General features: G+C 46.6%; 1 protein-coding gene across 1 annotated transcript; it reads left to right on the top strand.

Annotated features, from left to right (window-relative positions):
- The first annotated feature begins 210 nt into the window (after positions 1-210).
- LOC144119827 (uncharacterized) lies at positions 211-9,717 on the top strand. The gene is made up of 8 exons (XM_077652357.1): positions 211-326; positions 1,234-1,367; positions 2,920-2,958; positions 4,298-4,435; positions 5,019-5,263; positions 7,349-7,443; positions 8,773-8,887; positions 9,529-9,717. Exons 1-8 carry the CDS (start codon positions 211-213, stop codon positions 9,715-9,717), a joined length of 1,071 nt encoding a protein of 356 aa, XP_077508483.1.
- Positions 9,718-13,462: the final 3,745 nt, after the last annotated feature.

The raw sequence follows: 13,462 nt of genomic DNA, 5'->3' as shown, positions 1-13,462 counted from the left end.
CCTCCCTCGCTTAAGCCTTCTCTGTCAGAGGCGGCTTCGTCACCGGCGCCCTGCTCCGACGACTCTCGGGCCTCCAGCCCGTGCCAAGATGTGTCCCCGCCACTGCCTCCTCATGGATTAGTGGCCGGGAACAAAGGCGACGCCCTAGGCGAGGCCATGTGTCGCGCGTCTAGGGTTTCTTCGACGGCGGCATCCGGCAGCTCAGGAGCCATGAAACCCTCGGCCAATCAACAGCGGGACGCCAACGAGGCCGGCGATGGTGTCCCCGAACACATCGTGATCGATGCGTCGGAACCAAAGGGCCACAAGATCGGTGCTAAGCAGAGGTTTGGATGCAATCCTTATGCTTAAAGATGTTTGATTATGCAGTGTCCTGAGTGGCTTAAATACGCTCCTGAATGGTGTTTCTACATAGTGTTTACAGCTTGTTCTGGTAAAGATTACAGCGCTGTAGGCAGCGGCGAGGAGCAGAGGAGCTCTCCGAGCCTAGTGTAAAAAGCGCAGTGACTTCTTCAACACGCTTGCGGACTGCATAACTCATAATCGCAGTTGCAATTATTTTGGAGTTACCAGTTATCTTATAGACAGCTATTTGAATTAGGCAATATCTCGGTCAGTAAGGGGCAACTACAAAAACCTCCATCCACCTGGCACCTCTTAAGCGTTGTCTGTGTATAGTCTTCCTGACGTTAAAGTCGACCGGTAGCTCTAAGGGATCGTTTCTTTTTGGTTTTAAGTCTCCTCTTTACTAAACAATGCGATGTGAACCCACGGAAGTGGCTGCATTTAGAATGCCCGTTACCATGCTCGTCACCGCTAAAGCCGTACACACGGTCATCTTACTCAGGTGAAAGAGACTTTTGCATTGTAGATATTCTGCCCTCATTATGAACCGTTTTTTATCTCTTGCGTTCAAAAACCCGAAGATCCTTGACAGTAGTACTAACAGCAGATCCTTGTTTCCGTACCACAATGGCAAAAAGTACAGAGTTGCTGCGTATGAAGCGGAATCTAACGTTAGGTCGCTGCGGGAGTCTTTCGGCACTGGCGCCATCTTCAGACTCTGGGAATGAAGAAAAGTTTTCTGTTCAAACAAAAGGTACAAGAAGTCTCTAGAAAGATTCATTACATTGCCTGAGGCACCGCCGGGGGTCGCAACTGCAGTGGGGTGTGCAAGTGACTGATACTGCGCAATGTGATGCATTCGTAGAGAGCATCTTCATGCCCGCGCAGGAAGCGCCGTCGTCCGCACAGCCACCCCAAGCCGACGGTGGCCGACGTCCTGGTCGTCCTCTGCGGTTTCGTCATCACGCTCGCCGTGCTCGCTGCTCTCGCTGCCTCGACGCGCCACTTGTTCAAGCAGAACAGTGAGAATTACGTCACCATTTATGCACGGTCCTTACCACTTGACAATGCGCACGAAAGCGCTACCGTAAAGGTCGCACCTGCTGATAGGTCGATAAACAGATGACCTCGTGGATTCTACCTCAAGTGCACAATGTTATGTCTGATGGCATCAGCACCGCATTTTCTTGCCAGCAAACACCGCTTCCAATATAAGGGCTTGGCCTTGTATCATGCATGTTTGTATAACTTGCGCAAGTCCGACATTGCTGCACCTTGATCGCTGCTGTTTACGTCACCGTAGTTGAATTTGCTAGTTATGTCCTCTCACGAAGCTCCTTTTCTAAGGACTTCTCGACGGGGGACTACCGGTATCATCTTTTACAACAAATTCTGCAAAGCTTCCAGTGAAGCGAGATATCAGTGCATATTTCCATATCTTTCACTCATGTGCCGCGCAGCTAATAATAACCCCAAGGTCTGTCGTAGTGTATGACGCACCTGGATATCCAAATTAGACCACAGAATAAGGCAGCCACGCGGAAACAATCAGTACAACTCCTTCCAAACCTGCTCCGCTCATGGGCGCCGTTCTGTGACTAAATAAAAATGCATCGTTGCTATTTAAATTGGCCAATTGCATGATGCAGTATTTCCTGTTTCTTTTGCTTTCTTTTACTTCTTCTCTATTACGCTTATCTGGATGGTTTGAGTGCCCAGCACTCTTTCAGTCATACAAAACGTTAGGGAGCACTGCGGCTACACCAAATAGAGGAATGCGAAAGCATTGACGCCTCATCGACACTCGTCGCCGCTCTCTACCCCTCTTTGAGTCCATTGACGTTTACTTCTAATTATTCAACTAATCAATCTATGTCAATCAAACTTTTTGTTCCATTAATTATTACTCATCATATTTCAATCCATGTCAAACTTTATTTTCAATTCTTTGCTTATTTTTCCACTATTTTGCCGGTGGACTATTTTCACGTCTACTCACTATATTGAAGTCCGCTCCAGACAGTTTTCCTTTGGTACCTCCTACTGTACTAACTTTATGAAACTTATGATTCCTTTGTATTTCGTTTTAATAGACCTTCAAACTAATCATACTATTGATTTTTGCGCATCATCCTCACATTGTCCTCTATCGATCACAATGATTCGTTTGATGCCAACTCTTCTGAGAACGTCACAATCGCTGCGGACACGTTTTGGTAACACGACCCCGTCGACTTAGCCTAGAAATGCTTTGGCATTAACAAGCGACTTTGCAGTCTAAAATATATGACTAATATTCGAGCACGATGCGCGATAGGCTGCGCGTGCGATGTTTTGTAGGCACGTAACCCGAATAAAGCCAGTGACATCTGTCGACGGTGTTTTGAAACGCGGTTCGCACACGCAGTGAATGTTCGTCTATTTGCTCCCAGTGGCTGGTGCCCCACCAACAGTCATATTTTACTCTGGGTCTGAGGATGGTGGCGGAAATTCTGGTCACCATTTTTATATCTGACAATTATAACAATAACTACATTATAAAGATTGCGTTCCACTTCTGCTTTTTTTTTTCAGACGTGTTAGTCGTACGCCTGCACAGAGTCAACCGGCCGGGTGAGTGTTGCTCTCTATGGAGAGACACAAATATAATGCCGCCGCGCCATTCGATGTTTTCCGCGCGCCTCTCTTGTCATGGAGTTTTGAAACCGGCTGCACTGGCAACGACAGCATTCGAGTCTGTCTGTCTTTCTTGTCCTGTTTTTTCTGCGCTGTTTTCCTACAGAAAAATGCAGGTGCGAAACTGCGTGATTTTGGTGTCTTTTTCTTATATATTTTTGTTAATTAAGAGCAATCTCTTTCACTGACACAAAACTTCCTTTCTTATTGTAGGAAGGCTCAACGCGGACAGCTGTAAGTAAATTGTTGCACGGCTGCAAATGTTGCTCACGGGACACAATTTCAATGCCTCAACAGCACCTGAATCGTTTTCGTTTCGGTTGCCGTCTCCTGGTGAACTGTTCGCACAGCCTTCCGGTACTCTACTCAAAGCACCTGCTATCCGCCAACGGTGTAGTCGGCCTCATCGCAAGCAAAATAAACCTGTAACAAGGATAAAGCTGTGAGAGAAGTCTCCATCTACCAAAACATAGTCATCCTTGCGCTGGCGGAAGATATTTGAATGCTCAAGTGAAGAGAACATGGAAGCCTTCAGGGCGCATGCATTATTTGATATTTATACGCCTTCGATCCAGGCCGGTATTACATTGAAAGAGAGGTGTAGAGAGGATTCTATATGAACACCATCATTTTAGTAATGCGAATGCGGCACCTAGATTCGAGACGCCAGTGAAGATGTTGACGAGCACCCGCAGAACGACATACAAAGAAGGAGCGTAATTCGCATAAGGTTAGCTTGACCGGCTCACATTGAACCAGCTTCCGCCAAATAATATTCAATTCCGGTTCTATATAGTTCACTTTTACATTGCAAGTGTCGGTGAAAAAGCAGTAACGTCAGAATCACTTGTGGGTTCTCTCTGCATGTGACGTTGTCGGGTTGGGAACTTTGTGACTATTTCCCTGGCTTGTGTACGCTTCAGTGGTAGGATGTCTCGGTGCCAAGCTTCGCCGCTCAGGGCATGCCGACTCCCATGTCATTTTCAACCGCAGTCTCAATTTTCATCTACTCAATAATAATTCGAGAGATGGAATTTATGTCTTTCTGAGCCACGAGATCGTCCAATACAGCTGCTATGCATAGAAGGACTATTTATATAAGGTAAAAAATGCAGAAGTGTCACGTGCATATCAGAGGCCTTCGATGTCCTTGTGAAACAAAGTGGCGTCTTCCAACTAAGTGGAGGCGCTTGCATCGAGGTACCAAAGTATTAACTCAATGAGACGCCCCCTAGGGTCTGATGCTCACTCTCACCCTCTATACGGGTCCACGCAGTCGTTCCCCCGACGCTGGTGTGCGGCGTGTCTCGGCTGTCCGGCATGGCCGAGCTGTCCAGCCTCTGCTCGCACATAATCTACACCGGGGACATGGACATACTCAGCGACGGCGTCGAGTACACGCTATTACCTGCCGGTGTGTATGTCCACGAGAATAATCCCGCCACAAGCATGGTCATATTGAAATGCTGCTCTATTTTCTCCCGGCAGCCCCAACGGGAGATCTTACCGCACTTATGTTGAAGCGAAGAAATGTAATGGTTGTTTCGCCAGAACGCACGGTTAGCGTGTGACGACCCTCAGAGATCCGAATGGTCATTTTTATTATTATTGTAACAGCATGCCGTTTGGCGTGAAGTAGTATCCAACAGATATATTGATGCACGCCGGATTCCGGAAAAAAGTACAGCGGGCTCCGGTGGTGACGTCTCAACGTCCACTCTTATCCAACATCCAAAGTTAACTATCCAATATTCGTTAACCAGCCTGCTAGTTGCCACATCTTGGCTGTATTCTGATGTACTATACCGCTGACAAAAGCGCTCTTGTAGCTCAAAAAGCCTTTTTTCTTATTTTTAAATTGTGTAAAGTCTTACATGAAACCCCCTGTACATTAATCGTCCTTGGCCTCATTTTCCGAAACTGGCATCCGCATTGCAGAGTTTGCGTGTAGGTGCTGCCGTAGAAAAAGCCTCTGGGGGCGTAACTTTGCTTTGCAGACAGCGCGAACTTCGAGGCGTTCCGCGCACTGGGCACTCCGGGCTCGCTGTCCCCGCAGCTGCTGGCCTCGATGCCGCTGGCTCCGCTGTGGGAGCGGCTCCCGAGCCTCCTGAGCTGGCACCGGCTGGGCCGTGCCATGGCGCGCCTCGTCAACAACGCCAGCCTGCACGGCGTCGAGGTGCGCCTGTCTCCGGCCATCGCGCTCAACGAGCAGGTCCTCGCAAGGCTGCAGGCGGCCTGCAAGGCGAGTGGGCGAGCGCTGCACTCGAATCTGTTTGGCTCTCAACAGGACGACTCAGAATCCGTGCAAGTCGGTGAGGTTGCCGTCGTCTAACGGGGGCCAAAGTCTCCAGGATGTGCGAAAAGCAATATATCCCATAGATGACATATATCAGAGCCATCACCTCATTTCACTAGCACATATTACAGCATCTAGGCCAGACTTTCGTGCCCACAAGTTTAGCATCGAGCCACCCTCTAACCGAAATGTGATCTTGTGCTGCTGCTCGAGACGTACCCTGGGGATCTGTGCCGCCAGTAGTACAGGCCAAACCCGCCATCCGAATGACGCAATATCTACGCTGACGAAATACAGATGCACGTCTGTCGTTGCTCAAGGTTTCCTTTGCTGGAAAGTTATATAGGTCGACCTGCATCATATCGCATTCGAAAATGTGAAAGATGTGACGAAGTAAGCGACTTGGCATTTTCTCAACGCGAGCACTTAAGGACAATGACGTGGTTACTGCTTGTGAAGTCAGAAGTGAATGCGTGATTTTCTGTGTTCTTCACTTTATTATGCATATCTGTGCTTATTGCAAACTGACTTCCTGCCCGTTTCAAATGGAAACGTACATATAACCGATACTTAGCGCTTTTTCGACGCCAGGTGTAACATCTAAAGAACAGTTTCAATGGGTGAACCTTGAATTTTTAACGCTAATTAAAAGGGAACACAAATAATAAGAATGCCTCCATAAATCACACAAACTTCTTTTCGACCTCTGGTTCTAATACACATAATATGTATGTATATATATATATATATATATATATATATATATATATATATATATATATATATATATATATATATATATATATATATATATATATATATATATATATATATATATATATATATATATATATATATATATATATATATATATATATATATATATATATATATATATATATATATATATAATCGTTTAGCCGCCGCGGTGGCTGAGTGGTTATGGCGCTTGGCTGCTGGCCCGAAAGACGCGGGTTCGATCCCGGCCGCGGCGGTCGAATTTCTATGGAGGCGAAATTCTAGAGGCCCGTGTACTGTGTGTCAGTGTACGTGAAAGAACCCCAGGTGGTCAAAATTTCCGGAGCCCTTCACTACGGCGTCTCTTGTAGCCTGCGTCGCTTTGGAACGTGAAACCACAGTAAACCATAAAGTATAATCGTTTGTTTACTTGGCTCTGTAGTGCTAATCATGCTGTCTCTGAAGCTTTTTAGAGAGGCACTGTAAATTTAAACATTTAAAGCACATGTAGGTTATGCCAACGAGCGAGGATATTTAGGATATGGAAACATTTTTATTTTCTTTGGATCATTAGACGTTAGGCAACGTATTGGTACTGGTTTTTGCACTGATACAGCTTTTATTGAGAGGAAAAAGCACGCTCCAGCAACTATGTCGACGCACTGTACATCTGCACTTAGTTGTGGTAAGCTAAGTGCCCATGTAGCTTGTAGAATGTGAGGCAAAAAGTAAACAAAACAGTGTTACGCTTCCACGAATTTTGCTACCATTTAAAGCGACGCCAGATTGTAAATTTTAATGCATGAATGAGAGAAATTTCTTGCCCAAGGCGCTTGGAAAAGTTAACCCGAACTGTATAGTGTAGCCAATTTGTAAGGGTGCTCCGGTCTTCAGGCTTCAAGCTGGCTCTGGAACTAGCCAATCAGTTGCGCTGACATCCACGCTTATTTTGCTCGCCATTTTGAACACTTAAAACACAAGAGATAGGTCGTGAACAAAGCGGCTCGAAGCCGCGTAATAAAGCACTTGTCGCACTTTTCTCTGAAAACAGATAGTAAATGACAATCCTACAAGTTTATTTAGACTTTAATTTTGCTCCATAGCGTGAGAGGCTGCGTAGGTAGTTTGGCACTATAAGGAAAATTAGAGATGTGCTCAGCGTTGTTTCTAAACCGGAGTGTAAATCAAACGTCGCTTCTAGCTCATTTTTCTATCCTGTACGAGCATTAAACGACCGGTGGTTAGTGTTGAGTGGTGCTGAGATTCCCTCATTATAATCTATCCTGTCTTTAGGAGATGAAGAGGACCGACGCGGATTCCACCATGTTCCTGCGGCTTCGCTACGGCCCACTCCTGGCGAACAACGGCAACATGGAGAAACTGGTCGAGTACGTGCGATCACGCCGTTAAGCGGAGGGGTGGCCAGTAAACAACGCAACAAGTCGCTATGTAACGCTAGTAAACCGCAGGCTTCCAGTGGGCCTGCTCACTGCCCGTTTTCTATTTAATCCATCCTTCTCTTTATACGCATACCTGCTTTTAAGTCTGTGAAGCTATTTTCTCCTTGTGGAGATGCTTTTGTGACACGGTGTATAGATTTGTTTGGCCGTCCTAGTTTAACAGAGCCTGCCTGGCAGGCAGACCTTTCTGGAAAGTGTTCACGCAACAGGGTTTGCTCTTGAGCGGTACGGTGGGGAACTTAATAACGCAACTTTCCAGCTCGAGAACTGTGGAGAAGTAAGAACGATAGGGCAGATGTAAGTCCGTAGGCTTGTTATTTCGTGTGTATTCAAAATGTTTTTCTACACGTCTCAAGAGCGTCCAGACCTCCTTCTCTTCATTCTCACAAAGGGCTTGTGCAGCAATTTAGAACAGTGATGAGCACACAAGTGTTTTATATCCAATTCATTGATATTTTTCTCTGGTGAAGGTGCCATTGCGACTTCTATGTTAAATTCACTGGCTAGTCGATTGATGACTTCAATAGTTGCGCCCGCACGAAACCGGGACCAGAAAATTGCAACTCTTTGAATTTTGTTAATCACTTCGCTACTTAACATGATTCGCCTGTTTTTTGATGTCCGACAGCAGGATAAATGCTATGCCGAAAAAATCTTGTCTTAAATTTGCCTCAAAACATCTATTCTCTTTTTTCATTCAGACCTTCCAAAAAATAGCTTTGGTCCAGCCGACTGAACCTACTAAGACGAGTGAAAGCTCTTTTAAGTAAGCACACGCTACACGCTTTCATATAGCAAACGGCGTGTCACGCGATTTCCGGCAGTTTCAAGAGCGCTGTTGGCTCTGCATATGCAGCTGTGGCGAGGCGTGGCGTGTCACGTGGCATGACGTCAGAGCCAAGCCTCCGCTCCTCCTGGCTTGAAGGTCAAATTTCATATCCAGATGACCTGCAGCTTTGTACGAGAGTAGAGCTTTTGCTCTAAAACACCCGGTATACTTACATGTCGCAATGAGGCTTGAGTCATGTTGCGACCTTTCGATCACCAGTTTTATAATGTTTCAATCACTTTTAAAATCTGCCTCTCCAAGTGTGACGTAGCCACCTTCTCGACCAATCCGGAGTTTTCGCTCACGCCGCAAACGACTCCAAATTTTCTGCAGGAGGGAACCTCACGCTGTCGCGTAATATTTGCGTGCTCCACTCACAGTTTTTTTTTCTGTGTGTGTGGTAACTGTTGGATCCCATTAATGCGCAGCTGCCCCGACGTGGTGGTGTTCCGCACCGAAAACCACGAACTCAGCAGCAAGGTGCTGAGGGCGCCCAACCCGTACCAGCGATACATAGGCGCCCACATGGCCGAGCTCTTTTTGGTATGCTACAAGTTTAGCTCGGCGAAATACTTCTAATAACTTTTCAAGAGCACGCAGGGCTTCTTTTAAGGGTCCGCGCTTCTTGAAGGTGTTCTTCTTGCTAGTCAAGGCCGCTAGGTCGCCGAAGGTGGTAGAGAAGCCCATCGCGCATCCCACGGGATGCACGGGATGGGATTTGGTCTACAAGTGATCTCATAACTTACCAGCAGCAGTGCACTATATTTTCTTATCTAGGATAACTGTTCTGACTTTATTAGTTCGTCTCAAAATTTCTAAAGCGGAATTCATTGACTACTCTCAAGTCTAGGTACCTTACAGGCTGGTGCCTGCCGAGGGGGTCCTTGCAGGAGCGTCGAAGACAGTATACGTAGCAAAGCAGGAACTGCGATCGTTCAGTCTGGTCTTCTATATCCCGTCATTTGCGCTGATGCAGTGGTTGAAAAGTATCTTGAACTAGCAGATCTCAATTCTGTAATGACCTTCTGAACTATTAGCTTAACATATAACCCGGGTACGCTTTTAACACCTAAGCAGTAACCACGCAACCGCACGTAACCGCAGCAACCACTGTTCATAATAGTGTGTGCATCTCTAAATTGGTGGGCTTAACTGGTGCTAACAGCAGCACTCGGTGCGAACAGCTGCAGGAGCTTGAGAAGATCTCGCTGCTGCGCAAGCCCCTGGACGGCCAGGAGTGGTGCTTGACCTTTGCACTGGGCGGCCTGCTCTTCCGCTACCACATGGGTCTCAGCTTCGGGGACGACGCGCAGACCGGCCCCCAGGAGATATCCCTCTCCGAAGTGAGCACGTGCAAAAGAGCCTCTCTATAGGCGGCTGCTTCGAGACGGCCATGATATGTGAGGACGATGGAGATTTGACATGACGAAGAAGTACCGGTCTTGCCAAACGTAACCAAGAAACGGGGTTCGATTCTTACTCTTGTGGCAGAGCACTTTTGACACTCCTTGGGCTCTAAATCAGTCTACGGCAAGAACTAACGTTCTCACTTTTCTGGAACTTTTGGTCTTTTGGAGGTGCCATAAGACCTGCGGTTTAGGGCTGAGAAGTAAACTCCACTGCCTGGTTTCCTTTTATCAAAGACGCTACGTACTTCCGTAGACATGTACCGGAGGAGCTTGATGCTATCGGCGCTTACGCAGTGGCATGGCTGCGAACTCATCTGGCCACTGAGACGCGCATCTGCAAGCTGGTCCACTATATGCCTGCTCTATTATTGTCCTGATTCGCCCTAATGACATTAGTGTACTGCAAGCCGCAGAAACATGACCTCGATATCTAGATAGGTAGATAGGCACGTTCGATGTTTATTCTAACATGCCTATCTAGTCTGGATATCGAGGTCATGTTTCTGCGGCTTAGGGCGATTCAAATGTTTATTCAAACGTGCCTATCCTTTGTTAACCACTTGGATCATCTAATGATCTGGAACAAGTGGTCCTGTGTTCAAATGCCTAAAAAGGTGGGACTTACTGCGGAGATTAAAGGAGGTTATTGCTTCCTTTTATGGGCTTTGTATCTGTAATGGTTAGAGATTCGTCGTTTTAAATCTTCTCCGCCTTGTCACGATACCCACGATCCGTAGGAATAAGGTTACAACATTTTGTTTGATGCTCGCAACTAAGGCCCGTCGTCTCTGTGCAGGTATGCAATCGTTTCTCAGTGCGGCGCTTCGAAGACCTGCGCACGCTTTCGTTTTACGCCATGGAGCACTCGAAGCACACGTGGGTCGCCTTCGACGATGACTGGTCCCTCGCACGCAAGGTACGTGGTTTATGTTCCAAGTGCAAAGGCCCATTGATAAAGGAGAGGAAGGGTACCGCTCATTTTGAGTAAGAATTATTATTGAAATTGAAAAGTCTTATTTTATCACCTTACAGAGTGGAAGAAATGAGTTGTGTACGTAGATTCATGACGTGAGCATTGGCGCAAATCTTGATGACTGAAGTGTCCAGGCTAGCTCATACGCACGCATAAATATATGCGTAAATATCCACTAAACTTCTCTCTCGTTAAAATCAGGAAAATTTCTCTCCAGCAATGCCATAGCGGTGTGAATAAAAAGCATTTAAACAAATTGAGCACCAGTGCGATAGGAATATTTAGGTGCAACACATAAATAGAATCGAAGGAAGCGGCGTTTGGTAGCGCGGACAACAAATGTACTGGGAAACACAAGTAGTTGCGAAAACACAACAAAATGCCCGCCAAAGTACGGCAAGCAAATCAGACGCGGTCACTGATTGTGTCTGAGCTTCGCAAGAGATATCTATCCTTGCATGTTCGGCAGCGACAGACTGACTTAAGACCGAAGTCAGGCGTAGATTATGCCACCATGCTTACATTTGTGACAAACCGCCATTGGCTTCTTTCGTTTATGCTCGTGATATAGCAAGGCCTTCACGCCTCCCCGCACTTCACTTTTCACACTGCTGTGCACGGTGCTCTCCACCCAGGCCACCCTCGCCCGTCAGCGCGAAGGGCCGCGCATGTGCCTGGCCGTTTACCACGCCGAGCTGGACGACCACCGGCAGTTGTGTGGCGGTGGCCCCACACCAGTACTACGCAGGCTGCACAGGCTGGTCATCAACGGCACGGCCTAGCAGAGCCCCGCTTTCCTGCATGCCCACCACAGCACCGCTTCCGACTTGATCAGAGCGTCGTCATATCTTTTTCTTTCTTTGACTTAAGCGCCCAATGACTTTCTATCTTTTCCACGCCCATGCGACTCATTTTTTCAATTTTTTTTATCGCGATGTGCGAGTTTCGATCGCCTTTTCGCCATTAAGAAACACTGCGGAAGACGGAGATGTTCTACGAGGCGGGAAGATGTATCTTTCACTTTTATATTCCGCCGCGCTTTCAGTGCAGTATTCATGTCCTGCATCTCTGCAATTGGACTGAGTACTGAATGCGGCTGTTGAACCTGTGGACTATCTAGTCGCCCGTTATGCATGTTCTCTTATCTAATGATCTCTGTACACGAATGCTGATCGAGTGGAAATTTTTTTCCCACTTAGTGGTTAAGGTAAATATGGTGTCCACTATTCAGCGAGAAAATAATTGGTTCATGTATATTCGTAGTTGGTCGGCTCTACATTATCACCTGCTCAGCTTTAAAGCACCACTCTCTATTAAAAGCAAATAGGCAGTTGTTTTTTATTTGCTTCCTATTTCTTAGCTCTCATGTGTTTTTCAGTGCCCATTCTGGCCAACTCCTGTCATATCAACGTTTTAAACTGCAGCACACGTCAGTATTGAGAATTGTGTCAGTATTGAGAACACCTTGCACACCTTCAAACAAGCTCCGCATGCAGACACAACAGCACCTGTCCAGTAAAACACCACTGCGTGTTCTGGCAACCAGATCTCAACGATGCAAAAATGTTTACCCAAATACGGCCCTCCCATGCAACGGTCATGCTCACGGTGGCACTTATGCCTGGAACCGTAATCGCTGGCCATAAGAGTTTTATCTCCTTATGAGTATTTTTGGGGAGTTTATGCTTCCTCCTCACACTCTTAGTGGCTCACGTCTACTTACATCCTCTCACGCTGTCGACTAACATCCCCTCGCACTCGCAAGGATTTTCTCGCGCTTAAATATATTAATGCAAGAAATATGAAGCGCGGGAAAACATGAGGGAATCCAACGACTACGCTGCTGTGGGATGCGGACGAAGGTTATCTCTTTTTTTCTTCAAGAACACTTTAGAATATTTTAGAAGTGTGTATAAAGTTACCTTTACAAAATGACACAGAAAAGATCTTTGTAGGAAATCTATAACCAATACTGCTGATAACTTGAGCGTACTGAGGCTTCTCCAATTGTAGCGCACTTCCGTAGGACAACCTGTCCGTGGACTTCGTGTTGAGAAAAATACTTTCATGAAGTTTGAAGTTCGTGTTCTTAACACCCTGTATTTACGACTGAATGCTAGGGCGTGCTGTCTTCGGAAGCAGCGGACCATTCAGTGCGCGCATCACAGTTTCAAGAGTATAATATCGATAACATCGATACAACTCGATCATGCGGCCCTTCACGAGCGTCGCGTTCATAGTACGCATTTTCGGTCAAGATGCAAGTGTTGTAGTTCTTCCTTAGAGATCGCCATGATAATCACAAAGCCTATATTCTAAATTTAATGGATAATAATACCTAGCTTTGATTTCATGGAGATCCCATAAGCCAGCAACTTGAAGGTAGGTTTCTTTAAGTATGTCAGCGCGTATCCTGACTGCAGGCTGTCGTCAGGAGTGGTTGTGTTATTGTATATGTAAGCATAAACTCGAGGTCGTTAAAGGCCCCGTTCTCCAGAAAATCCGGCGTCAGTGTTGTCGGCGTCGGCGCTGTGAGCGAAAAATAACCGGAATGGCTTTGGATGGCGGTCCCCAGAGAGAAACCTTGGAGGCAAGTGGGCCCATATAAGTCACGTGACCTTGTAGCGTCATCACTACCTGCCCACCGGATAGAGACGAAACTGCCCACCATTGCAAGTGGCAGTTAAATGATTGGCCGCTTGGGAAGAACAAGCTAAGTCGCACAGGGCCCACCGC

This window comes from Amblyomma americanum, chromosome 2 (genome assembly GCF_052857255.1).
Source record: "Amblyomma americanum isolate KBUSLIRL-KWMA chromosome 2, ASM5285725v1, whole genome shotgun sequence".
NCBI classification, from domain to species: Eukaryota; Metazoa; Arthropoda; class Arachnida; order Ixodida; family Ixodidae; genus Amblyomma; species Amblyomma americanum.
This window is presented reverse-complemented; position numbering and strand designations above follow the sequence as displayed.